General features: G+C 50.3%; 2 protein-coding genes and 1 pseudogene across 3 annotated transcripts; 1 reads left to right on the top strand and 2 right to left on the bottom strand.

Annotated features, from left to right (window-relative positions):
* Positions 1-7,427: 7,427 nt before the first annotated feature.
* ART1 (ADP-ribosyltransferase 1) lies at positions 7,428-12,852 on the top strand (the record flags this gene model as incomplete). Its single annotated transcript, XM_079786868.1, has 4 exons — positions 7,428-7,490; positions 7,775-8,576; positions 9,663-9,704; positions 12,755-12,852. 4 exons carry the CDS (start codon positions 7,428-7,430, stop codon positions 12,850-12,852), a joined length of 1,005 nt encoding a protein of 334 aa, XP_079642994.1.
* A 1,394-nt stretch (positions 12,853-14,246) lies between these two features.
* CHRNA10 (cholinergic receptor nicotinic alpha 10 subunit) lies at positions 14,247-20,449 on the bottom strand (the record flags this gene model as incomplete). Its single annotated transcript, XM_079789518.1, has 5 exons — positions 14,247-14,704; positions 15,472-16,004; positions 16,984-17,138; positions 17,532-17,677; positions 20,380-20,449. The coding sequence occupies 5 exons, from the start codon at positions 20,447-20,449 to the stop codon at positions 14,247-14,249; spliced, it is 1,362 nt and encodes a 453-aa protein (XP_079645644.1).
* Positions 20,450-27,090: 6,641 nt separating this feature from the next.
* Positions 27,091-27,780, bottom strand: LOC307110339 (transcription factor BTF3-like; annotated as a pseudogene). Its single transcript has one exon. The product of its transcript is annotated as a transcription factor BTF3-like (transcript).

The raw sequence follows: 27,780 nt of genomic DNA, 5'->3' as shown, positions 1-27,780 counted from the left end.
CCTAAAAAGCAAGAATGCTTGTCAGGCAAACAGCTTCAAGACAAATCCTCCTGCCCCTCCAAAGAGACTGGCCACCCGCAAGGTCCCCTTGATTAGAAGAAAATCAGAAGCCACTCTACTGTTCAGCATTACTGTGAAAACAGCATCTGCTTCCACTAGAGGCCCGGTGCATGAAAATTCATGCACTGGAGGGGGCGTCCCTCAGCCCGGCCTGCCCTCTCTCACAGTCCGGGAGCCCTGAAGGGTGGGAGGCAACCCGGCGATCAGGGGAAGGCAAAGCCCTCATTACACCTCTGCTGCTGCCACTGCTGGTAGCGCAACCCTCGGCCAGCCCTGGTTACCTGAGCCTCGGGCGGCCCTGGGCAGCTGGGGGGCTGAGGGTGGGTCTGGCTGCACCTTGTGCCTTCTACCCCCCAACCCCCGCCCCTGCTGGGCTGAAAGGACTGTGGGACTCCAGTGGGACTGAGGGGACTGGGCACCGCCATCTTATGGCTATGGGCACCGCCATCGTTGTCACAGCATGATGGTCAATTTTCACATTCCCTTTTTATTAGATAGGATATCTTGCCTGCCTGGAGGGACTGGAGCTTTTGCTGTTGCTGGAACAAAAGATACTGTCTGGGACAGTAAGGCCTTCTGAGACATTCCTGGGAACAGATCTAATGGGATCATGGCTTTGTCCTCTCACCATCCTCTGGCTTTGGGGAACTGTTCTCAAGACTTGGAAACCCAAGAAAGGCCCCAAGAAATGGAGTCAAATCTAGCCATTGAACAGGGGTCCAGAGTGAGGCAGAAAGTCCTCCAAGATTACATGGCAAATCAGTGCTGGAGCTGGGACCCAGACCCAACCTTCTTGATCTAGGAATCTCTCCTTCACCTTAGGTGAGTCTCCATGCTCACATGAAAGGAACAAACGTGAGGAGATGTTCTCTGAGGCCAGGGGTGCTGAGGCTAGGACCAAATCCAGGTGGGAGGCCGTTGTTCCAGCCTGGAGCCTCCACGCCCCAGCCCACCTTGTCTCTAGCTTCAGGGATTCCCTTTTTTTATGGGGAGAACACTGGCCCAGGGCAGACTGGGCAGAGGCTAGTGTTCCTGAGCCTTGAGATATCCAGAAATAGATGGGGGAGTGTCACCTTTCTGAGCAGCTGTGTGGGGGAGGTACAGTATAAAGGAGGAACCTGCCTTCCCCCTCCCTGGCGGCCATCACAGGAGACTAACACCAGCTTCCCTGCCCTGGAGAAGCCCTAGGTAAGGGGCACACCACCCTCTCCCGGCACTGGGCAGGGTATTTTTTAGGGAAAATTTGGGGTATTAATGGTGGAGTTTTAGGAATCATTAGGACAAGTTTTAGAAAGTCTTTTACCTTAGTCTGTTGTCTCTGTCTCTCGTACTTCTGAAGGCTGGAAGTCCAAGGTCAGGGCGCTAGCACGGTTAGGTGAAGGCTCCCTCCCTGGATCAGAGCCCATACCTTTTCACCGTGCTCACAGGGTGGAAGGGAGCTCTATGGGGTCTCTTTTATTAGAACACTAATCCCATTCAAGTAGGCTCCACCCTCAGGAACTAATCACCTCCCAAAGGCTCCACCTTCTAATACCATCACACAGACATTAGGATTCCAACATGTGAATTTTTCGGGGACACAACATTCAGGCCATAGTACCTTTGGTAGAGAGGTTTGGAACCATTGGGGAATTTGGGGATTCCTGGGGAGACATTTGAACTCACATGCACAGAGAGGATTGTTCAGCGAGGGCCTGAAAAAGGGGGAACTGACAAGAAGTGTTCTGGGCAGATGAGGACAGAAGGGCAGCTGGGATATGAAAAAGGGTTGCCTGGTGCCTCCACTTCCTCGACTCCCAAGCCTCCCAGTTACTCTGGCCCCCCACTCCATTTGCCCACAACACTGGTCCCCAAAGTCATTGATCCACCTGCTTGCAGTGATCTACCTTGCTAGTTGCACCCAGAGAGCCTCTCAGATTCTCAGCAAATATTCCGGAAGGCCTCACCTGGGCCTAGCCTTGGGCTGACCTCTGGGGTCCAAGAATGGGTCATACAGGTCTCGCCCTCAGACACCTAAGAGCAGCACTGTATGATCAGAGCGGACACAGGAAAGCATGGGGTGATACAGGAGCCCAGAGGAGTAGAGGACTTCCCGGAGGAGGTGACCCTTGAGCTAAGCCTGGAAAAGTGAGTAGCAAAAGAAGGGCATTCCCACGGAGAGGAGAATAGTGGAGCCTTGCCTGGACCTTTGTTCTGTACTGTAGAAGCCAAGCAGAGGTGGTGGGGCAGGAGGCTAAAGAGGTCCCAGAGGGCCCCTCACAGAGGCCTCAAACACCAGAGGAGGCTGGATTCTGTCCTGAGAGACTCTGATTGGCCTTGCTTATGTCATGCGCCCATCCATGAACCAATCACGATAGCCAGGGTGGTAGAGCACCAGTTTGGAGTCATATGTTCAGCCCATGAGGGTAAGCCCCACCTGAACGCATGGGCTGGGTTCTCCACAAGAAAGAGAGGATCTATTGTAGAAGCTCAAGCTTCTTGTGTGGATTCCCAGGGACCACAGCCAAGAATTCAAGTAGATTTTGCTGCGACATACCCTGCCCATCAGAATTCCCTCCTGGAGTTGGGGAGCAGAGTCTCATGCTTTATGGCCCACGGTGACGCTGTTTTCAATTCTGTATACTCGGTGCCTCCTCTGGTCAGCTCTTCATTTAAACCTCACTCCTGGTACAATTTGTTCCTGTTAGGCTCTTTTGGTTCCTTCTGTAGCATGAATCATATGCGACTTGAAATTACTCCAGCTCCATTTCCACTTCAAAAGAACTTAAAGAAGCAGGGGTGTGGGTTTTGCTGTTCATAACTTTTTTATCCTCACCTGAGGATATGTTTATTGATTTTACAGAGAGAAGAAAGGAGACGAGAGAGAGAGAGAGAAAGAGAGAGAGAGAGAGAGAGAGAGAGAGAGAGAGACATCAATGTGAGAAAGAACATCAATTGGTTGCCTCCCATACATGGCCCCTACCAGGGATCTAACCTGTAACTTAGATATGTGCCCTGATTGGGAATCAAACCGACAACGTTTTTGGTGTACGGACGACACTCTGACCAACTGAGCCACCCAGCCAGGGCTGCTGTTCATAATTTTATCCTCAGTGCCTGATACATTACAGATGTTCAAAATTTCTTTGTTGAGGGAGAGAAGATAATGAATTCACCTTGGGACATGTTGAACTTGATAAATATTGCTGCTAACTCCACTGCCCAGAGAAGCTCAGGCCTCAATTTAAATTGTACATTGGCAATATGTAAGATCTTATATTTGGAGACTCATCCTATCTAATAAAGAGGGAATATGTTAATTGACCCTCATGGCACAAAGATGGCGGCGCCCACAGCCAATAAGGAGGGAATATGCTAATTGACTGTCCCGCCCTCAAAGATGGCGGCATCCACAGCCACAAGATGGTGGCGCCTAGTCCACTCAGCCCCCCAGCCGCCCAGGGCTGGCCCAAGGCGCAGGCAAGCCTTGGATGGCGGCTGCCCAGCAGCCCAGGGCCGCCCGAGGCTCAGGTAACCAGGGCTGGCCGAGGCTTGCGTTGCCGGCAGTGGCAGCAGCAGAGGTGTGATGGGGCATCGCCTTCCCCTGATCACCTGGTTGCCTCCTGCCCCTGAGGGCTCCCAGACTGTGAGAGGGGGCAGGCTGGGCTGAGAGACCACCCCCTCCAGTGCATGAATTTTCATGCACTGGGCCTCTAGTAACATTATAAACACATAGAATCCCAGTGTCTTAGAGTCAGTGAACTATCAAAACTTAGGCCCCACCAAGAGCCAGAGGGGAAGATGGAGCAGGGATGCTTAACCTGAGTGACACTGGGGCAGAGGCATAACCACCTGAAATTTGTGAAACGTTTTGTGTTTTTAAAAATATATATTTGTATTGATTTCAGAGAGGAAGGAAGAGGGAGAGAGTGATAGAAACATCAATGATGAGAGAGAATCTGCTGCCTCCTGCACACTGCCCCCTCCCCACTGAGGTATCGAACCCGCAACCTGGGCATGTGCCCTGACTGGGAATTGAACTGTGACCTCCTGGTTCATAGGTTGATGCTCAACCACTGAGCCACACCAGCCAGGCAATTTGTGAAATATTTGTGTGAAGGTGCAGATACCATTTCTGAGGCGAGGTCTTAGCTTTCAGCAGATTCTCAAAGATAAAGAACCACTGACTGCATTATCATTTGTGCAAAAGAAGGGAAGCAGAAATGCCTGTGGATTTGCTTGTGTGTGCATAGTGTACTTCTGGAAGGATACACAAAAAAACAGTCACATTGGCCGCTTCTGGGAGATGAGGTTGGAATTGGGGAATTAGTGAGAAAAACACATTTCACTGTATGCCTTTGGACTATTGAAATTTTGAACAATAAAAATGTACTACACTTTAGAAAAGTAAAAACTTTAAAATTAAAAATTAAGTTATGAATGATCCTATTAGTCAGAAGAGATATTAATTAAAAAGCAGATACCATTTATGCCCACCAGTTAAGTGAAACTTAAAGAGATATTAATAATATCCAGTGTTGCCCTAGCCAGTTTGGCTCAGTGGATAGAGCATCAGCCTGAGGACTAAAGATTCCCAGGTTCGATTCCGGCCAAGGGCATATGCCTGGGTTGCAGACTCAATTCCCAGTAAGGGGTATGCAGGAGGCAGCCAATCAATGATTTTCTCTCATCATTGATCATTGATGTTTTGTTTGTTTTTTATGTTTCAATCTCTCTCTCCCTCTCCCTTCCTCTCTGAAATCAATAAAAATATTTTAAAAATAATATCCAGTGTTGGCAAAGATGTAGAGAAAAGGACACGCTTATTCATTGTTAGTGGGAGTGCAAACTGGTACCTTTTTTTTTTATCTTTTTTTTTTCTTTTTTTTCTTTTGCAAACTGGTACCTTTTGAATGGCAATTGGCAGTGCCTATCAAAATAAAACAATATTCATATCTTTTAAATATCATCTTCTTGATATCTTTGCTATAAAAATATGCACACACGTAGACAAATATTTATATGGATGTTCATGCAATATATGTTAATATAAAAATTAGAAAAAAAACTTGTGTCCATTAATAAGGAAATGCTTAAATTATGATTTAACTATACTAGGGAATACCATGCTGCCATTATAATGGACAAGGTAGATTATATGTGTGACATGGAAGAAGTCCATGATATATTATAAGGTTACAGACTGTGTATATGTAAGCATGTTCCCTTTTTATTTTCTACTAGAGGCCCAGTGCACGAAATTTGTGCACTCGGGGGCGGGGGGTCCCTCAGCCCGACCTGCATCCTCTTGCAGTCCGGGAGCTCTCAGGGGATGTCTGACTGCTGGCATGGAGGTAGGAGAGGCTCCCGCCACCACCACTGTGCTTGCCAGCCATGAGCCAGGCTCCTGCGTTGAGCGTCTGCCCCCTGGTGGTCAGTACACATCATAGCGACCAGTCATTCCACTGTTTGGTCAATTTGCATATTAGCCTTTTATTATATAGGATTTCATTTTTTAAAAATACATTTTTATTGACTTCAGAGAGGAAGGGAGAGGGAGAGAGAGAGATAGAAACATCAATGATGAGAGAGAATCATGGCTGCCTCCTGCACGGCACCCACCCACTGGGGATTGAGCCCACAACCTCCACCCCCTGGTCCATAGGTCGATGTTCAACCATTGAGCCACACTGGTCAGGCTTCCCTTTTTATTTAAAAAAAATGACAAAAAGCAAAAACAGGTTGTATGCAGAAAACTATGTATATGTATTTAAATACATTAAATGTATGTATAAAGCTATGTACAGCTCTAACTGGTTTGGCTCAGTGGATAGAGCATCGGCCTGTGGACTGAAGGGTCCCAGGTTCAATTCCGGTCAAGGGCATGTACCTTGGTTGTGGGCACATCCCCAGTAGTGGGTGTGCAGGAGGCAGCTGATCGATGTTTCTCTCTCATCCATAGATGTTTCTAACTCTCTCTCCCTCTCCCTTCCTCTCTGTAAAAAATCAATAAAAAATATTTTTTAAAAAAGCTATGTACATATATACAAAATATTATTTTTATGTGCATAGGGAAAGGTATTTATCACCGGTCACCCCCTCCCTGCTAGCAGGCATGGGTAAGAGTGAGAAGGGGAACGCCGAGGGAAGAAAGAAGAAAGGGAACTTGGATTTTGTGTTTCACTCATGCATTTTTTTTTCACAAACATGCATTACTTTATAATAAAATAAACAGAAAAGCAGCAGCAGCACTGGCTTAGAAACTGTCTGTTCCAACCCTGGCCCAAAGCTGGGATGCCTTCTTCTTGGTGCTACTTGGGACTCCCAGTGTGCCCACCCACAGGGTGCAGGAGGCTGTGGTTCTCTCCAGCTTTCCTTGGGGGAACAGGTACCCTCTGTTCTCCCCCCTCACCGAGTCCCTCTTTCCTCCCCTCCTGGGGATGTACATCTGTCCCGGCCCCAGAAGCAGTTGAGGACTCAGGGAATGAAGGCTCAGCTCTCAGCAGGACTGGAGGGAGCGGGGAGGCCTCTGGATCCCAAGCCCTGCTTTAAGCTGGCTCTGGAGTCCTGCTGTGGCCCCCGCTGCTGACCACTCCCCTGTTCTGCCCTGTTCCAGCCTTAGGTCCCCCAGGTGCAGCCACGGCTTCTCACCATGGCAGTCAAGCTCCGTCAGGATTGGCCCAAATCTTTTTTTAAAATATGTTTTTATTGATTTTGAGAGAGAGAGAGAGAGAGAGAGAGAGAGAGAGAGAGAGAGACAGAGAGACAGAGAGACAGAGAGACAGAGAGAGACAGAGAAACATTGATGAGAGAGGAACATCATCGATCGTCTGCCTCCTGCACCCCCCATACTGGGGATGGAGCCCACAACCTGCCATATGCCATGACCAGGAATCAAACCGGTGATCTCTGGGTTCCTGGGTAAACACTAAACTGCTCAACTACTGAGCCACACCGGCCGGGTGGCCCAAATCTTTTGGACATTCTCACACTGCAAGTTCTACCACACTAGACAAAATGCCTCTTACTCTTTACATCCTGAGAGTTCCTACTCCAATACCTTTGCTCTTCTCATTCCTGCTTCTTCAAACTCTTTTCTCACCCCAAACTCCAAACTTTCCTCTCTCCTTGTCTCCACTGATTGAGGCCTTATTCTCCTATTCATCCTGCAAGTCCCTGTTCACATGTCACCTCTTCCAGGAAGTCTCCATGTTGCTTCCAGCAAGAAGGGTCCTCTTTCTGTCTTCTGAGCCTCCATTTCTATGTTGTGACTCTGTGCCAGATGTCAATGAATGTTTATTAAACTGTATAGGTTAACATTCCCATTTTCCAGATGAGGAAACGGAGACCCCAAAAGAGACAGTAACTTACCCAAGGTCACGTCCAACATGCAGACTCCTGCTATGATGTCTCTGCTGCTTGTGTCCATGGGCCTCATGGAAGCACTTCAGGTATGGTCATCCTCTGCTGTCCCCATGCCAGCTGGGAGCTGAGCATCAGCTTCTCCTGGACTCTGAGAGGAGGAGCGGAGGGAGGAGAGAATGCCTGATGCTTCCCTCGGGACTCGCTCAGCCCGAGGGGACAGCCCCAAACCCCAGCCTCGGGGAATTGGCAGTTAGCAGGTCCCAGCTCCCCTCCCCCTCCAGGTGTGTTTGGGGCCCTTAGAGTGTCTTTCTCAGCTCAGTGGAGGGGAAAGCTGGACAGGCTCCCATCCTCCGAGGGCCCATCCTCTCAGTCCTTGGTGCTCCCTCTCCCACCCCAGAGCCACCCCATCACACGACGAGGACTCTTCTCTCAAGAAAGGCCCCTGGACATGGCCCCAACCTCCTTTGATGACCAGTATGCTGGCTGTGCAGCAGCCATGACAGCTGCTCTCCCAGATCTCAACCGCACCGAGTTCCAGGCCAACAAAGTGTATGCTGACAGCTGGGTGCTGGCCAGCAGCCAATGGCAGGAGCGCAAAGCCTGGGGGCCAGAGTGGGGCCTCAGCCACACCCTGATGTCCCCACCACCCCCCGGCTTCCGTGATGAGCATGGGGTGGCCCTCCTGGCCTACACAGCCAACACCCCCCTGCACAAGGAGTTCAATGCGGCCCTGCGCGAGGCGGGCCGCACCCGTGTCCACTACCTCCAACACTTCTCCTTCAAGACGTTCCATTTCCTGCTGACCGAGGCCCTGCAGCTGCTGAGCAAGGCCCAGCGTTCTCCCCAGTGCCGCCAGGTGTTCCGAGGGGTACAAGGCCTGCGCTTCCAGCCAGCAGGGCCCGGGGCCACCATCCGGCTGGGGGGCTTTGCCTCGGCGTCCCTGAAGGATGCCACAGCCCAGCATTTTGGTGAGGAAACCTTCTTTGGCATCTGGACCTGCCTTGGTGTCCCTATCAGGGGCTACTCCTTCTTCCCCGAGGAGGAGGAGGTGCTGATCCCCCCCTTTGAGACCTTTCAGGTGATCAACAGCAGCAGACCTGCCCAGGGCCCCACCCGCATCTACCTCCGGGCCCTGGGCAAGCACAGCATGTACAACTGCGAGTACATCAAAGGTGAGAGGGGCCTGTGGGTGAGCACCTGTGCAGAAGGTGAGCTCCCCACCCTGCCTTCAGGGAATGCATGCAGAAACACTAAAAACCAACCAACCGTGAGAGGGGCACAGACAGTCCTGTACACCCCTCCTTCCCACCTCCATCCCTCCATCTAAGGGGAGACAGAACCTTCTGAGGCTGGCGGCTTCTCGTCCCTGGTGGTGTCTGAACCAGAGCCGGTCACCTGCCTGCTGGAAGGCTTAAGAGGGTTTTCTGACCAAGGCAGGGGCCTTTGGCCATGTGAGGGCCAAACAGACCTGGTCAGGCTTTCTCCCGCCTGGAAGCCAGAAGGGAATCAGTACTGACACACAGATCATTGTTGCCAGAATTGACAAGAGCCCCAACCTCAGTTTCCAAGAGGGGAGTGTTTATTGGAACAGAAATCCCGTGCTGTCGTGTGTGCTGGGGGGAGGGGTGCGGGGTGGGGGTGGGAAGACCTCACGTAGGTGCTGTGCCCCTAAGGTCCAGTTCAGGCTGTGGCAGGCCTCAGATGCTCTTCCTGTCCATCCCCCTGGGACCAGCCAAAGGAGAAATCATGAGGATGGGCCCAGGTCCCTCATCTGTGGACTACTGTGGGCTACTGGTCCCAGCTGAGCAATGCCCAGGGGCTGGCAAGGCCGCTTTCATAGCGAGGCAGACTGTCTGCTGGAACTGGGACCACATCTACCATGGGAAAATGCCCTGTGTGGCCTCAGTTCCCACCTCGGACATGAGTGCATGAGTTGCCAGAGGTGAGGAAGACATGCACAGAACATAAACTAGCCTGTGCTTGGCCGGGATGGGCTCGGAGAGGCAGAGGTGGGTGTGGCAGGGAGACGGGGGAGCAGCAGGAGTACGTAGAGCAGACCCTGGTTTTTGAGGGCTGGCTCCCTTCTGGCCCCACTGCTCACAAACCAAGTCAAACCTCGGCAAGATAGGTCTCACCAGAAGGAAGCAGAATTAGAGGGAAAAGTACCAGCTTTCCTAGAGCAAGTCAGGGATGGCCCACGGGGCCACTTCCCATCCTTAGAACTACTAAGTCTTTGATTTTCTCTTTCTTCTCTACAGACAAGCAGTGCAAGTCTAGGTCCTGCCGTCTAGGAAACTCAGGTAGGACTGCAGGCCTCTGGGACAGGGGCTCCATTGGGGGATGAGCAGGCTGCCCTGGATGGCTCCTTTATAAGAAAAAAACACCCTCTTCTAATTAAAAAGAAAAAATAAAGTAAACCCTCTACAGCAGACACCTGTGGGGATAGCCCCTTACCAGAGGAGGTAAGGGGCAGTGGTTGGGCGAGCTGACACACCTGCCCCCAGTGGGGGCCCCTCCCTCACAGGAGACAGCTGACCAGGCCCCAGAGCGGTCCTTCTTGCACAGAGGTGATGGAGGGCAGGGCTGATCTCACACACACAGTCCTCCCGGGCCTTCTCCTCCCTCGCCTGGGGAACCCTCTGTCCCTGTTACTGCCCTCAGCACTCCCTCAGGCCACCTTCCAAGATGGAGGCCGGCATTAGAGACCTGGGCTGTCGTCCAGGCCCTGCCCTAGCTCTCTTTGTGACCAATTATTCCCTCTCCGGGCCTCCGTTTCCCTATCTGTATAAAAACCCAACTGGACTAGATGATTCCCCAGGTCACTTTCAGCCATGACTTCCCTTCCCTTCAAAACCTGCTGTGTCAGGGCCCACCTGGGCCACCGCTTCTCTAGGTGGGAGCAGGCTTTTCCAAGGGAACCTATTGGAACAGGCCATTCCCAGGGAAGAAACCACAGCCGCCCTCCGCGTGGGTCTCTCCTCCCTCCCGCTGGGCTCTGTGGACAGTGGACAAGGAGCCCCAGCCTCACCATGACCTAGCACCACTCAGAGTTCCAGGCACACCAGGCCATGAATCCACACCCAGAGCCAGCTGTGGGTGCTGTCATCACCCCTGTTCTACAAATGAGGGAACTAGGGCGCAGAGAAGGGAAGCAACCAGCCCTGCACCACACAGCTAGTACGGGGTGAGGTTCAGACAGACTGACCCTAGAGCCAAACTCTGAACCACCATTCCAGGCTGGCCCCTCCTCCCCACACCATTTCATGTTATCCTTCACTGCACAGTCATCTATCGGAAGGAGGCAGAACAGGGAGTATTACCCTCATTACATAGTAAAGTAAGACCCAGAGATGGAAGTGACCTTCTCAAGGTGACGGAATGAGTTAGTGTCAGAGCCAGGCCAGAAGCCAGGTCTCCAGCCTCCAACCTGCATCTTTGAGTTGTTTTTTATTTTTTTTTTAAGTATATTTTTATTGATTTCAGAGAAGATGGGAGAGGGAGAGAGAGATAGAAACATCAGTGATAAGAATCATTAATTGGCTGCCTCCTGCATGCCCCACACTGGGGATCAAGCCCACAACCTGGGCATATGCCCTGACCGGGAATCCAACTGAGACCTCCTGGTTCGTTAGGTCAACGCTCAACTCTTGAGCAACGCTATCCAGGCGCTTCTTTGAGTTTTGATAATGAAATTTTGCGCGCTGGAAAAGTTTAAGATCTCCCCCACCTCTGCCCACCAGCACCTCTCCTACCAGGGTTTGTGCAGAGAAGCCAAGATCAGCATCACTAGTTCCCATTCTGATCTCTACCCTGTTTCATCCCACCCTGTGATGCCTCGTGTGTGTGTCCGTAGGAGGCAGGAGGAGAGACCTAATAGCACCTGGTATGTCCTAGTCTCTGCATCTCTGTTTGCCTTCTTCCTTAAATTCTTTTTTAAATTAAATTTGTTGGGGTGACATTGGTTAATGAGTTTTAGGTTTCAAATGTACATTTCTATGATACATGATCTGTGTATTGCATTGCCTGGCCAGCACCCAAAGTCAAATCACCTCTCATCACCAAACATTTGACCCTTTTACCCTGTACTACCCCCACTCCCTTCCCTCTGGTAACCACTGTACTGTTGTCTGTGAAGAGGAGTTTTTGTTCATTTGTTACTTTCAGTTTTTTATCCCACATATGAGTGAAATCGTGGCTCTTCTTAAAAAAAAATTATCTTTATTGTTGAAAGTATTACAGATGTCACCCTTTTTCCTCCCACTGACCCCTTCCACCCCACTCCCACCCTCCCATATGGTTTTTTAAAAATATATTTTTATTGATTTCAGAGAGGGAGAGGGAGAGGGAGAGATAGAAACATCAATGATGAGAGAGAATCACTGATTGGCTGCCTCTTGCACGCCCCCTACTGGGGATCAAGCCCACAACCTGGGCCTGTGCCCTTGACTGGAATCAAACCTGGGAACTTTCAGTCCCCAGGCCAACGCTCTATCCACTGAGCCAAACCAACTAGGGCCCCCACCATATGGTTCTTAACTTCTTCTGGCTGACTTAATTTGCTTAGCATAATAATTCTCAAGGTCTATCCACGTTGTTGCAAATGGCAGTATTTCATCTTTTCTTCTGTATTCCATTGTATATATACACCACATCCTCTTTATCCAATCACCTATCAAAGGACACTTTGTTTCCATGTCTTGGCCACTGTGAATAATGCAGTGAAGATAAAGGTGCATATATCTTTGTGAATAAATGTCTTCAAAATTTTCAGGTAAATACCCAAAAAAGGGGTTGCTGGGTCATATGGTAACTCTATTCCTAATTTTTTGAGGAGCCTCCATACTATTTTCCATAGTGGCTGCACCAGTTTACATTCACACCAACAGTAAATGAGGGTTCCTTTTTCGCCACAATCTCTCCAACACTTACTACTTGTCTTGTTGATAATAGCCGTTCTAACAGCGTGAGGTGGCATTTCATTGTAGTTTTGATTTAATTTCCTAATAGCTACTGAAGTTGAGCACCTTTTCATATATCTGGTGGCCGTTTATATGTCGTCTTGAGAGAGGTATCTGCTCAGGTCATCTGCCTATTTTTTTAAATTAGATTGTTTGTTTGCTTGGTGTTGAGTTGTAGGAGTTCTTTCTATATTTTGGATAATAACTCCTTGTCAAAGCTGTTGTTTGCAAATATCATCTCCCAACCTCTCTAAATTCCTGCTCTTCATCTCTGTCTCCCATCGCACTGTATGCACCAGTGTTTCCAGCTCACCCGGCTTGGTTTTTGTCTTGTTTCTTTGTGTAACTCGCTTCACCCCTAAATATCTCTTTCTTCCTCTGTTTCCCTGCAGCCGTGGGTCAGGGCCCTCTGTCTACAGTCTGGTCCCTTCCTCTGCTACTCTGGTTCCTTGTCGGGGGAGTCTTTCCAGAGAGTCCAGGCCTCCTCTGACCCATCAGACTCCGAACAGCCCTGCCTGCCACCTCTGCCCAACATGAGGACGTCGGCCACATGTGTGCTTTACTCTAAGTGTAGCCAAGATCCGTAGAAACGCCACCTGCAGGGAACTCCGGGACCTTCTCTGGCAGCTGCCAGGCCTGATGGTGGAGAGAGAGAATTTTGGGCCTGAACTTTACCCAGTGCTCTAGGAGTGAGACATTGAAGAGAGGTAGGGGGACTCCAGGACAGGCAACAACTCACTTGGAGGTAGAAGATTAAACTCGTTTGGGCGTGGAGGTGCTGGGAGGAAAGCACGTGGCCATGGTACTTGCTGGTGTCCCTCACATGCCTCACATGGACAACTGGAAAGCTCCTATTCACTCCTCCAGGGAGCTTTCTCTGACCGCTCTGACCCTGCTGGGTTAGGGTGCTGCCTCTGTGCTCCCACAGGTCCTGGGAGCTTCTCTACACCACATGTCCATGTCTGTTGCCCGTGACAGACTGTGAGCTTCCTGAGGTCAGGGACGGGGTCTGAGGCAAAGAGGTGGATGCTGGGAAGCATGTCAAAGTCAGAAAGGAACAAATACCTGTGGACAGCTGGTCCCTGCATTGCCCTCCCTTGGATACTTGCAAGTCCTCTGGACGTCAGTGTGGGCGAATGCGGAGGACAGAAGCGAACCCAGAGAGAGGGGAGCAGGAAAGACAGCAGAGGGCTTGCTTTAGGCCCTCTGCCGGGTCTCGGTCAAATCCGTCCTTTTCTTGTCAGCAAAGATGTAATTCCTGTTCTAACCCAGGAGTCCTAAGGTTCCTGTTTCTAGAGAGACAAACCTGGGTCCCCATCTCCCACCACCACGGGCCCCAAGGGTAAGACAGGACATTGAGGAGGTGCCAGGCACACAATCTCTTTATGATGAACTGGAGCTTTGGGGCCAAATCCTTGTGTGGCCTCCTGCTCTGGAATCTCGATCATAAGTCTGAAACCCCAAACCCCTTCCCTGAGCCCCTAGACAGGGACAGGCAAGACCAAGCTCCTATAACAGCAGCCACTGAGGAAGGAAGAGAAGAAGGCAGGCAATGCTGTAGTTCTGTTTCTCAGATAACTTGTACTCTCCCCACTGAAAACTCTAACATTCATTAATGAGGTTCAATTCTGTCCCTCTAGGACTGCACTTTGACCTTGAACCTTCTTAGAGTTCTTCCCCCATAGGAATTAAGGGAGTGGCAAGCTCTAGCTTTTTCTTAGAGATCAGGATTCACAGACAAGTGCTCCCTCGTGGTTGGTGAAGCCAGCAGTGCTGATCCCGAGAGAGGGTGTCCCAGGCTCTAGGGTGCAGTGGGGAGAGACTGGGTGGCCTATCTGGTCTTTCCATCCTGTCGCCCTGCTGTGGCTGCAGCAGAGCCCGGATTCACAGCGCCTGCACGAGCACCAGGAGGCTCATGACCAGGGCCATGGAGAAGAAGATGCCCAGGAAGAAGCGATCCATCACACGGGCCAGGCGTTTCCAGTCCTCGTGGCGGTGCTGGGCAGCCCGGTGGCTGCGGAAGGTGTTAGCAATGGCGGCCACATGGTGCAGCAGCTCTTCCTGATGGCACAGACACCGGGGCTCATGGCAAGGGCCTGCTGTGGGGCCGGCCCCTCTCTCTGGAGGCTGGGGGCTGGGGGGTGACTCGGGCTGTCTGGACTGCCCACAGGGCTCCCCTCGTTCTCGCACGCACAGGCCCCGTGCCAGGTATCCCAGTAGGAGAGCCCGAGCCCAGGCCGGCACTGGACGAGCACTGGGACCACAGTAATGCAAGTTCATGATAAGGATAGTGAGCGCTGTGGAGAAGGTGACCATGGTCATGGTGGCCATGTAGTACTTCCCTGCAAAAGACAGAGCGAGCTGGGGCCCAGAAAAAGAACTCCGGGGGCCCGAGCTTCCCAGACACCGCAGCATAAATAGGAACCCACCAGGCGGCTGTCGGACCCTCCAAGACCAATGGATGCAAGAGGAAGGAGGTAAGGGCCAAGGTCTCCCCAGTCCGCATTCCCACAAGTGGGTTCTCAGAAGCTAAGTGCTCGCTAATTCCCCCCCCCCCCCCGCTCCGCCCCCCACTGCTGGAGGCCGCATTGACCCACAAGTCACCTCTGTAATGGTATGCCAGGACATGGGGCCAGTGAGGATCCTTTCGGCACAAGGGGGCATACAACAGAACCTGCCTGTACGGCTGTGGAGGCGCTTCCCCGAGTTAATTACCGTCAAATGCTGAGGAGTGCTCGGCCCAGTGAGCACCCAGGACGTTTGCCTATGATCATGACCCTGGGGGCAGTGACCTCCCTCCAGCAAGTTCTTGAGAAAAGACTCTCTTTCCTCTGCCCCTCCCTGTCAGGGAAGGTGTCCTCCCTGGAAGGGGCTTCCTCCTTTCCCCTCAGTTTCAGGAGGAAGCATGCTCCCAGGACGACCCCCTCACACGCTGAAGCGGGCCACTCTGGCGACCCAGGGCCCTGTCCCCGCACTGGTGGGACCCGCACGCATCAGCCGGCGTGGGGGGGGGTGTGGGGGTGTGTGTGTGGGGGGGCGGGGGCCAGTCTCTAGGAGGGGACGGCTCTTCCCCGCACCCCCACCCCTGGCCGGGCCCTCCCGGACTCACCGATGAGCGGCACGCTCTCGGCCGGCGGCATGCTCTCGGCCAGGATCAGCTGGAAGACGGTGAGCGCCAGCAGCACCGTGACGCCCAGCGACACCTTCTCGCCCGAGTCTGCGGGCAGGTGGAAGGCGAGCGGCGCGAGCAGCGAGATGAGCACGCAGGGCAGCAGCAGGTTGCACACGTAGGCGGCGGCGCGGCGGCGCAGCAGCAGCGTGAAGGTCACGTCGGGGTAGGGCTCGGAGCAGCAGCCGTAGGTGAGCACGCGCCGCCGCGCCGGCATGCCCAGCACGCGCCACTCCACGTTCTCCACGAAGTCGGCCAGGCTGGCGCCGCCGCCGCGCGGCCGCACATCCAGCTGGTGCCCGCCGTGCGTCCAGGAGCCGAAGGTCAGGCCGCAGCGCTGCGCGTCGAACGGGAAGGCGGACACGTCCACGCGGCACGAGCTGCGCGTGATGGCCGGCGCGTCCCAGCGCACGGAGCCGTCGTGCCGCAGAACCACGTTGGTGCTGGCCGAGGCTGGAGGCTGCGCGTCTGCCCTGCGGGAGGCGAGTGACAGGGGGGAGGGGGGCGGGGGGGGGGCGGGGTGAGGGGGTTCCCTGAGGCAGTGGCCCGGGCCACCCCAGGACAGGAGCCCTACGGCCACAATGCGCCTGCAGGGAGGATAGATTGTGCCCTGGGAGGGCCCTCTCTGCTTTCGGAGGCCTGGGAGGGGCAGCGGCTGAGGGCCCAGAAAGGATACGGATCTAGCCCAGGGCGGCATGAAAAGTCCTCTGCAAAAGTTGGCACGTGGTGGCACAGTGGCCTCTCCTGGGTGCCATCTGCAAAGATTGTGGAGGGGGCCCCTGGGGAAATATGCAGAGCCATGTGTTGTCTGGAAAACAGAACTGGCCGGGCCAGGGTGCTCAATGGTTGAGCATCGACCTATGAACCGAGAGGGCGCTGTTCTATTCCTGGTCAGGGTTGTGGGCTCCATCCCTGTGGGGCATGAGGGAAGCAGCCGATCAATGGTTCTCTCTCATCGTTGACGTTTCTCTCTCTTTCCCTTTTCCTTCCTCTCTCAAATCAATAAAAATAAAAACAAGAAAACAGAACTGGCTTAGGCAGCATAAGGGGATGCCCCAGAGGGCCCTAGGCAGGCCTCTGGGGAGCCCTGGGACTCAGAGCCAGCCTGGAAGGGAGGAGTGTGCCATAAAGAGCACTGGTGCCCCAGAACCCTCTCTGCCGGAGAGAGAGAACTGGCCTGGACCGCACAGTGGGTTCCTGCAAGACGTTCAGCCTGGGTTGCCTTGGGACAGCCTCAAGTGGGGATGCCACGGAGGGGCTGTGAGGAAGCCCCCTGTGCCGTGTAGCCACCACTGCCAACACCTTCCTGCCAGATTGGAAAGGTCCTGGGGGACAACTTCCAGGGCAGCATAGCAACTAGTTAGGTGGGGGAATGAGGAATAAGTGCATTCCCAGAACCAAGGGCAACTCCAGGGAGGGCTGGGAGAGGGGAGGGGCCCAGCCAGGCAGTACTTGTTATAGAGTACGATGTCTGGCCGCCACACTAGACTGCTGGGGATGCGGATGGCATCCAGGCCTCCATAGTCATCGGGGTCCCATCGTAAGTAGGCGTCTGTCCACTCCTGTCGGATCCACAGGTATAGGGTCAGCACCTGGTTGCGCTCATCCTAGTTGGGCAGGGGGTGGGCACAGATGTGGACACATGTACATGCATATCCTTCCCTGAGTGTGCAACTCACCTACAGAGCTCTAGTCAGTACCCACAAACCCAACTTGCCCATACAGTCCAGTTCCCACCCACGCCTTGTTGTGACCTTGGCAGGTTCTTCTCTGGGCCTCAGCTTCCTTAGCGGTTATATGGGTGATAATCCCCCCTGCTGGGCAAGATTCAAGGGTGCAAAGTTTTGGGCACACTGTGGACACCTAACAGTATCCTAGTAGCTGTTATTGTTAATGTTTACAGAAAAGAATTGTTTGGTGAACCATCCCAGCCCCCCACCCCCAAATTCCTTGACACTGTCATCACCAGCACATTCCACAGTTGTACAACCACAATGTACCATGTCAATGATCTGGGACAATGTCACCTCCAGGGTCACGTTCAGAGTCTGGTCTGTATCCGCCACAGGTCTCAGGGCACTTGTGTAGTTGGCAAAAAGGTCACGGAAGAGCTTGTGAGCCAGCCTGCCCTCAGCTCCCAAGCATCCTGGGGGACAAGGAAGAAGGTTTACCCTGGTGCAGGAGCCTCTCTCACACCCTGCACCTCCACAAGGCTGGGGCTGTCACCTGCTCCACGCTCACAGTGGTCTGACTGGTCCTCCTGATGGCTGCCCTCTGACCCCAGGCTGTGACTCTCGTTCTTCCCTGGCCTGCCTCGGGGGATGAATGAGGTGAAGTAGGTGGAGTGAACTGATACTCTTTTCTGAAGCAAGGCTGATGGGTTTCTTCCCTGCCTTTCCCTTCCCAAGGACCTGGATTCGGTCTGCCTTGCCACAAATGCTAGGAGGGCCCAGATAGGCCACAAAAGTGCCAGCTCTCACCCAGGCGTCTGAACCCCATTGCCCAGCCCCCTCCGGTCTCTCAAACCTGCCTCCACTCCTCCTGTTGCACTTCAGTTAATTTCTTCAAGGTTTCTGTAGGCCAGTCCCTCCTAAAAACACACCCATCTCTAGGCTTTTGTGACACACCATATTGTCCTTAGTCCCTGACTTAAGTATTGCTTCTCAGAATCCGGTCATTGACCCTCCTCTCCTTTTTCTCTGGTCTCCTGAGCTCCAGATGCATATACGGACAGTCCTCGGGTGACGTCGGACTCGACTCACGTCGTTTCGTGGTTATATCGCCATCTCCCATTTATTTATTTAAAAAAAAAAGTTCCGCCCGAACTGATTTGGCTCAGTGGATAGAGCATCGGCCTTTGGACTAAAGGGTCCCAGGTTCAATTCCGGTCAAGGGCATGTACCTTGGTTGCGGGCACATCCCCAGTAGGGGGTGTGCAGGAGGCAGCTGATTGATGTTTCTCTCTCATCGATGTTTCTAACTCTCTCTCCCTCTCCCTTCCTCTCTGTAAAAAATCAATAAAATATATATTTTTTTAAAAAGTTCCATCATTTCAATGTATGTACATATGTGCTTTATGTATTTTTATTATTTATTTACCACAAGGAAAGGTCAGGAATTGTTATGTTTCTTTTAAATTTTTTTTTACTGTTTCACTTCATTACTGCTGTGTATGTGCTCCATGTGAGTGACATAGGTGCTTATGTAGGTGGGTTCCGACTTACGGAGAAAATCGCGTTAAGTCTCGCCCTAGGAACGGATCTCCCACGTAACCCGAGGACCTACTGTATACGACAATCCTCTCTTGAATGTCCTGTAGGCACCTTAAACTCTCCAGGTCCAAAACAGGAACTCATTTCCTTCCCCCAGGTTCTGAAACATGCTCCTTGTTTGATGTTCCCCATCTCAGCAAACGGCAACCCCCCTCCCTCCCCCAGTGACCTCAGCTGGAAACCTAGGCATTATCACTCTCCCTCCTCCTGTCAGTTACCTCTGCAAACCAACCAATACCCAAATCCTGTCAGTCATACTGCTGAACATCTCTTGAATGTTTAATCGCCTCTTCAGCTCAGACCTCATCCTCCCTCTCAGGGACCACAGCAGCAGCAACCTCCTCACTGTTCCCTCTGGTCTCAGGCTCGGCCTCTCTAATCCTCCTCCACATTTCTGAGAGATCAGCTTTTTTTGTCTTTCAGTTTGTTTAGCTGATGTATCACGTTTATTGATTTACAGATATTGTGCCAGCCTGCATCCCCAGAATAAACCCCACTTGGTCATGGTGTATGATCTTTTTAATGTTTTGCTGGATGTGATTTGCTAATATTTTGTTGAGGATTTTAGCATGCAAGCTTTTTAAAAATATATTTAAAAATATACATATATATTTTTAAATTGATTTCAGATAGGAAGAGAGAGGGAGGGAGAGATAGAAACATCAGTGATGAGAGAGAATCATTGATTGGCTGCCTCCTATATGCCCCACACTGGGGATCGAGCCCACCACCCGGGTATGTGCCCTGACCGGGAATCAAATTGTGACCTCCTGGTTCATAGGTTGAAGCTCAACCACTGAGCCATGCCGGCTGGGCTTTAATATATTTTTAAAATTGATTTTATAGATAGGGGAAGGGAGAGAGAGAGAGGGAAACATTGATGAAACATCGATTGGCTACCTCCTGCACACCCCCCACTGAGGATCAAGCTGAAACCAGGCATGTGCCCTGACTGGAAATGAACCGGCAACATATAGGTACATGGGAGGATGCTCAACCAGCTGAACCACACCTGCCAGGCGAGATCAAGCTTTTAAACACTCAAATCTGACCAAGCTAGTAACTGCTTAAAACCATTCAATGGCACCCTAACTGGTTTGGCTCAGTGGATAGAGCGTCGGCCTGTGGACTGAAAGGTCCCAGGTTCGATTCCGGTCAAGGGCATGTACCTTGGTTGCGGGCACATCCCCAGTGGGAGGTGTGCAGGAGGTGGCTGATCCGATGTTTCTAACTCTATCTCTCCCTTCCTCTCTGTAAAAAATCAATTAAAAATATATAAAAAACAAACAAACAAACAAAAACATTCAATGGCTCCTCATTGCCTGCCCTAACTCAGCCTGGCCTTCAAGGGCCCCTGGCTTTTCCATTCCTATCTCTGGAAGCTCCCCTCTTACCTCACCCACCCCAGTCAGGGAAATCTCCTCTCACCCTTTCCTGCGCCCCCTCCCCCACACTCCCCAGACAGCTTGTTCTCCTGCATAGGTAACTGAAGAGAGAAATGAAAAGAGAGATTTGGGGAGGACAAGAACAGCAGCAACACCCAGAGAGGCCAGGCCTGGTTTACTGAGCTTCATACCTGGAAGGAGTGGGAGCAGGAACAGAAGGCCCAGTCCGGAGAGGCCAATGCAGTGGCTCCTGGGCCCCATGGCCCTGCGGGGCAGGTCTCTGGGTGTGAGCCTCCTGGCCCGACCTAGGGCAGCATCAGGGCCTGCTAGCAAGGATGGTGTGGACAATACCTGGAAGTCAGAAGGAAGATCTTTGCTGGGTCCAGCTACCCACTGGGGAGCCCTGCAGCTCATCTGGTTATCTGACTCTCCCTTTTTGTACTTGTCCTTGGATTTCAGTACTTCTCCTTCTCTGCTGGTCCTTGCCTCTGCTGGCCTCTGCCCCTGCCCTTTTCTCTGCCCCTCCTCCTCCCTCTACCTCTCATTTAGCCTCCCTGTCTCTGTTTCCTTCTGTCTATTTCTCTGTAACTCTTTCTTAGTCTCTCTTGGCTTCTCTGACTCTGATCTCCCTCTTTCCACTCTCTCTTCTTTTCTCCTCCTTCTATCTTAGCCCCGCTGACTTCCTGCTTCCATTCCCCATACCTGGGCTCTAGACGAGCCTGGTGCATTCTCCATCAGGGTCAGGGACTCCATCAGTCCTGATCCCTCAGAGGCACAGGACAGCAGGCCTCTCCTCTTGGCCCTTTTCGTTAGCTTAATTACACCTGTGCACAAGGGAATAGAGAAACTGAAACTGATACCTCAGGCCACTGGGACCTGAATTATTCAACTTCTGTAAGGCAGCACCCAGGCTCTGCTTAGGCCCAGCCTGAAGGGGCTGAGTGTAGAGAAATGCCAGGTTCAGGATCTGTAGGACACTGGGGCTTAAGGGTGTTAAGGGCCAGAACCTATGGATGGTAACTCTACTCCCAGCTCTGACACTCAGAGAGGTACTGAACAGATCTGTCCCGGTGGTTGATGCCAGGCAAACTCTCCATTCCTGCTGGGAATGGTGCTGAGCTGTATGCTGCTCCAGGTGGCAACACAGAGTAAGAAATGCAGCCCACTTCCTCACCTCTGAGTCTTCACAGCCATCGCAGTCTGAGCTTCAGTGTTCTCCTCTGCCCAAACACCCTGGGCCAGGGAAAACACAGACTTTAGAGTCACTTTCAGCTGTCTTTAAAAAAAAAAAAAAAAAAAATATATATATATATATATATACACACACACACACACACACACACACACACACACACACACACACACTAGAGGCCCAGTGCACGAATTCATGCACAGGTGGGGTTCGGCCCAGCTCGGCCCCAATCGGGGTGGATCGGGGCTGGGCCTGTCAGGAGGAGGAGATGCCAGGATGTTGGCTGGCCGGCCGGCCCGCCCAATCGGGGCCAATCAGGGCCGGGCTGGCAGGGGGGAGGGGCTGCAGGCGATTGGCTGGTGGGATGATTGGGGTTGGGGGGCCAGTTGGGGGTGGTGCCAGCCATGGGGAGGGGCTGTGGGTGGTGGGCCAGTCGGCCCTGCTCCCGAATGTGGTGGGGGGGCCAGGGGCCAGGGGCCTGGGGGAGGGGCCATGGGTGGTTGGCCCGCTGCCCTGCCCCTGATCAGGGTGTCGGGGGGCCGATCTGGGGTGGGGCCGGGCAGGGAGAGGGGCTGTAGGAGGTTGGCTGGCCAGCCTCATCCCCTATTGGGGTTGGGGGGGGTCGATCAGGGGCGGGGTCAGCTGGGGAGAGGGGCTGCGGGCTGAACAGCATGGTGGAGGCCCATAGTGGGTAGAGCTGGCCTGGGGGAGGGGCTGTGGGAGGTTGGCTGGCCAGCCCTACCCCCTATTGGGGTGGGGGGACAATCAGGAGTGGGGCCGGCCGGGGCAAGGGGCTGCAGGCTTATCATGATGGGGTGGGCCGATCAGGGGCAGGGCTGGCTAGGGGGAAGGGGGTGGAGCATTTGGCCAGCCAGTCCCGCCCTTGATCAGGGTGGGAGAGTTCAGTAGTGGGCAGTACTTATTAAAGGACTAGAGGCCCAGTGCACAAAATTCGTGCATGGGGGGGTGTGTCCCTCAGCCCAGCCTGCACCCTCTCTAATCTGGGACCCCTTGAGGGATGTCCGACTGCCCGTTTAGGCCCGATCCCAGTAGGATCTTGTGTCCACATGGGGTCAGTCATCTTTGACCACATCCCTCTCACAATCCAGGACTGCTGGCTCCCAACTGCTCGCCTGTCTGCCTTCCTGATTGCCCCTAACCGCTTCTGCCTGCCAGCCTGATCAACCCTTAACCACTCCCCTGCCAGCCTGATTGATGTCTAACTGCTCCCCTGCCAGCCTGTTTGCCCCTAACTGCCCTCCCCTGCAGGCCTGGTCACCCCTAACTGCCCTCCCCTGCAGGCCTGGGTCCCCCCCCAACTGCTCTCCCCTGCAGGCTTAGGTCTCCCCCAACTGCCCTTTCCTGCAGGCCCGGTTGCCCCCAACTTCCTCCTCTGCCGGCCTGGTCATCCCTAACTGCCCTCCCCTACAGGCTTGATCGCCCCCAACTGCCCTCTCTTGCAGGCCTGGTCCCTCCCAACTGTCCTCCCCTGCTGGCCTGATCACCCACAACTGCCCTCCCTTGCAGACCTGGTCCCTCACAACTGCCCTCCCTTGCTGGCCATCTTGTGGTGGCCATCTTGTGTCCACATGGGGTCAGTCATCTTTGACCACATAGGGGCAACCATCTTGTGTGTTGGAGTGACAGTCAATTTGCATATTACTCTTTTATTAGATAGGATAGAGGCCTGGTGCACAGGTGGGGGCCAGCTGGTTTGCCCTGAAGGGTGTTCCGGATCAGGTTGGGGGTTCCCTTGGGGTGTGGGGTGGCCTGGGTGAGGGGCCTGTGGTGGTTTGCAGGCCAGCCACGCCCCCCGGTGACCCAAGTGGAGGCCCTGGTGTCTGGGATTTATTTATCTTCTATAATTGAAACTTTGTAGCCTTGAGCGGAACCAAGCCTCCTGCTAGCTCTGTGGCCACAGCCATTTTTGTTGGGATTTATTTATCTTCTGTAATTGAAACTTTGTAGCCTTGAGTGGAGGCCTGGGCTGGCCAGGGTGTATAGGAAGCTTGGCTTCCTCCATTGCCAGGGAAACCCAAGCCTCCTGCTTGCTTCGTGGCTGCAGCCATCTTGGTTGGGTTAATTTGCATACTCACTCCTGATTGGCTGGTGGGTGTGGCTTGTGTGTAGCAGAGGTACAGTCAATTTGCATATTACTCTTTTATTAGATAGGAGGATACTTTTGAGAACAGTAACTGGGAAGAATGAGAAAAGAGCAGGTTTGAGCAGAGGAATAAGTAAAACCGTAATGCTGGCCAGGGATCAGCCTCAGCTAACCACATAGAGAGCTCTTGGGTCAGTGGGGAAAAAAAGGAGACATATGTACCTTATTGGGCTGGTTGGCTGGCCACAGTGGGCGTCATAGCAACGGGTTCGGCACTATGGTCACTGACTTTTTATATATATAGAAATGGCCAATAAGCACATGAAGATGTTCAACATTGCTAATCATTAGGGAAATGCATATCTAATGACCCTTAGTGGTCGTTTCCGCATTATGGTCGCTGGCTTTTTATATATATAGATTTTTATTGATTTTAGAGAGGAAAAGAGAAGGGGATATGCATTTCCCTAATGATTAGCGATTTTGAACATCTTTTCATGTGCTTATTGGCCATTTCTATATCTTTGGAGAAATGTCTACTCAAGTTTTTTTTTACTTGGGTTCTTCTTTTGTTGTTGAGTTCTAAGTCTTCTCTATGTATTCTAGATATTAATCGCTTATCAGATACATAATTTACAAATATTTTCTCACATTCTCTGGGTTGCCTTTAACTCAATTGACTTTTAAGTAAATTATTACTTGGTTGATTGATTTGAGAGAGAGAGAGAGAGAGAGAGAGAGAGAGAGAGAGAGAAAGGGAAACATTGATTTTTTTGTTGCACTTATTTATGCATTCATTGGTTGCTTGTTGAATGTGCCCTGACTGGAGATTGAACCCACAACATTGGTATATGTACGATGATCTAACCAACTGAGCTACCCAGCCAGAGCCTACTCAGTTGATTTGTTTGTTTGTTAACCCACACGGAGGATATTTTTTCCATTGATTTTTAGAGAGAGTGGAAGGGAGTGGGGTGGGGAGAAAGAAACATCAATGTGAGAGAGACACATTGGTTGCCTCCTGCATGAACCTGCGACCCAGATACATGCCCTTGACAGGGAACTGAACTTATGACTCTTTGGTGTGCAGGCTGACACTCTAACCACTGAGAGACACCGGCCAGGGCTCAATGGACTTTTGATGAACAAACTTAAAATTTTCTAGTAGTCCAGTTTGCATATTTTTTCTTTTGTTGCCTTCATCCTTAATGTCATATCCAAGAAATCACTGCCAAATGTAATGTGGTGAAGCTTTTGCCCTGTATTTCCTTCTAAGAGTTTTATAGTTTTAAGTCTTACATTTAAGTCTTTGATTGATTTTGACTTAATTTTTGTACATGGTGTTAGATAAAAGTCCAACTTCAGTTCTTTGCATGTGGATTCCAGTTTTCCCAACACCATTTGTTGAAAAGACTGTCCTTTCCTCCATTGAATGGTCTTGGCACCCTTGTCAAAAATTACTTGACCATGTATGTGAGGGTTTATTCCTGGGTTTTCTATTCTATGCCTCGTCTATATGGTTGTCTGTATGTCAATACTGCACATTTTTTAAAATATATATTTTTATTGATTTCAGAGAGGAAGGGAGAGATAGAAACATCAATGATGAGAGAGAATCATTGATCAGTTGTCTCCTGCACACCCCACACTGGGGATAAAGCCCGCAACCCGGGCATGTGCCCTTGACCAGAATTAAACCTGGGACCCTTCAGTCCACAGGCCGACACTTTATCCACTAAGCCAAACTGGCTAGGGCAGTACTGCACTGTTTTGATTACTATGGCTTTGTAGTTAAATTTTGATATCAGAAAGTGTGTCTCCATATTTATTCTTTTTCAAAATTGTTTTGGATATTCAGGATCTCTTGAGATTCCATATGTATTTTAGGATGAGTTTTTCTATTTTTGAGAGAGAAAAAAATTGCTGCTGGGGTTTTGTTAGGAATTGCATTAAATCTGTAGATTGCTTTGAATAGTATGGACATCTTAATATTAAATATTCCAATTCATGAGCATAGGATGTCTTTCCATTCGTGTCATCTTTAATGTTTTATAATTTTCAGTATACATGTCTTTTGACTCCTTCGTTAAATTTAGTTCTAAGTATTTTGTTTTTTGAAGCTATTGTAAATAGAATTGTTTTCCTAACTTCCTTTTCATTGTTAGTGTATAGAAATGCAACTGAGTTTTGTGTAATTTTATATCTTGCTACTTTGCTGAATTCATCTAACTATACAGGATGTCCCCAAAAGATGTATACACACTTTAACAGCTGATAGCTCAATTTTGAAAATGAAATACATTTTAATTTTAATAAACACTGCCTTTATAATTATTCAAAGTGTGTGTATACATTTTTTTGGGGGGACACTCTATATTATTTCTAACAATGCAGTGTTTTTTGTTTTTGTGGAATCTTTAGTTTTCTACATAAAAGATCATATCATCCACAGAGATACATTTTATTTATTTATTATTATTATTATTTTTAAAATATATTTTATTGATTTTTTAGAGAGGAAGGGAAAGGGATAGAGAGTTAGAAACATCGATCAGCTGCCTCCTGCACACCTCCCACCAGGGATGCGCCCGCAACCAAGGCACATGCCCTTGACCGGAATCAAACCTGGGACCCTTCAGTCTGCTGGCCAACGCTCTATCTACTGAGCCAAACCAGTCAGGGCCGCAGAGATACATTTTAATTCTTTTCCAATTTGGATGTTTGTTGTCTTCCTTGCCTAATTGCCCTGGCTAGAACTTCCACTACTGTATTGAATGGAAGTAGTAAAAGCAAACATCCTTGCCTTGATCCTGATCTTAGAAAATGCTTTTACTTTACCACTGAGAATGTTTGTTGCTGGTTGGCTATTATTATATATATATATATATATATTTTAAAAAAATGAATTTTGCCAAATGCTTTTTTCTGTGAGATGATCACATACATTTATTCTGTTAATGTGGTGTATGACATTGATCAATTTCCACATGTTGAGCCATTCTTGCATTCCAGGATTAAATCCTACTTGGTATGTAATCCTTTTAATATGCTACTGAATTCGGTTTTTGAGTATTTTGTTGGGGATTTTTGGCATCAATATTTATAAAATGTATTGGCCTGTAATTTTTTCTTACATCTTTTTTGTCTGACTTTGGTATCAGGGTTATGCAGCCTCATAAAATGAGTTACGAAGTGTTACCTCTTTAATTTTTTGTTTGGTAAAGTTTGAGTATTGGTAAATAATTCTTTAAATGTTTGGTAGAATTCACAAGTAAAGCCATTAGGTCCTGGGCTTTTATCAGATTTTTAAATTACTGATTCAATTTCCTTACTAGTTATAGGTCTATTCAGACTTTGTTTCTTCATGATGAAGTCATGATAGTTGTGTCCTAAGAATTTGTCTATTTCATCTAAGTTATCTAATTTGTTTTTTTTTACATGATTCTACCATGTTAAATCTTTACAATTTCGTCAAAGATTATGTCATATTACATGCCATGATTAGCTTTCTACAAACAACTTTGCTTTCTGTGTACAAATCAGTGTCATTGAAATAAAAAATAAAACTATACTAGGCAAAGATCTTTATTAACCTGTTTCAAACTTTATTCCCAAGCTTCTTCAGCTTAATTAGCTGCAAAGAATGATTTATGTATAAGCAAAAACTGAAAAGAGCTGCAATGTCCAGGGGCATTGGGCTAAAAAATATTAGAGATCTAGATTTTATCAGATCCATAAACAAAATTTGAAAAAGCAGTCATAATATAAAATAGCAGCTCCCAGAAACTTCAAGTTTATCTTCTTCAGAAGTTGACTCAATAAAGTTTGCTTCATTCCTTGAAGCCTCATCAAAATTCTCCACAAGATCTGGAACTTCATCATCATCCTCCTCTCCAGTAGCAAGTGGTGCTTTTCCATCCGCAGAATGTTTGGGCAGAGCTTCAGCCAGTCTCCTTAATCTAATCAGACTGTCTGCACCAAGCTGGTTTAAGATGCTGGGTAGCATTTCTGTCAGCTGCTTTGTCTCAGCATGGTCTGAGTGAAAGTGTTCGCTGCCAGAGATGCCTGAACTTTAGGGTTGTTAAAGTGGATCACTGTTCCTTGGTTTGTTATTATTAAACATATTTACTTCTTCAATACCAGAGATATTGTTTACCCCTAACTTCTTTAAGAACTGAAGTTTTTTATCATCTGCTGTAGCTGTTCTGTGAACCCAACCACCTTCTTTCTACGAGCAGTTCCTTTCCCACCAATGCGCACTTGAGCCTGCAGTTTGGCGAGTTTCTCTTGGTTCAT

Source organism: Cnephaeus nilssonii, assembly GCF_951640355.1.
Source record: "Cnephaeus nilssonii genome assembly, chromosome: 13".
NCBI classification, from domain to species: domain Eukaryota; kingdom Metazoa; phylum Chordata; class Mammalia; order Chiroptera; family Vespertilionidae; genus Cnephaeus; species Cnephaeus nilssonii.
The sequence above is the reverse complement of the archived record's forward strand: the minus strand, read 5'-3'. Positions and strand labels throughout refer to the sequence as shown.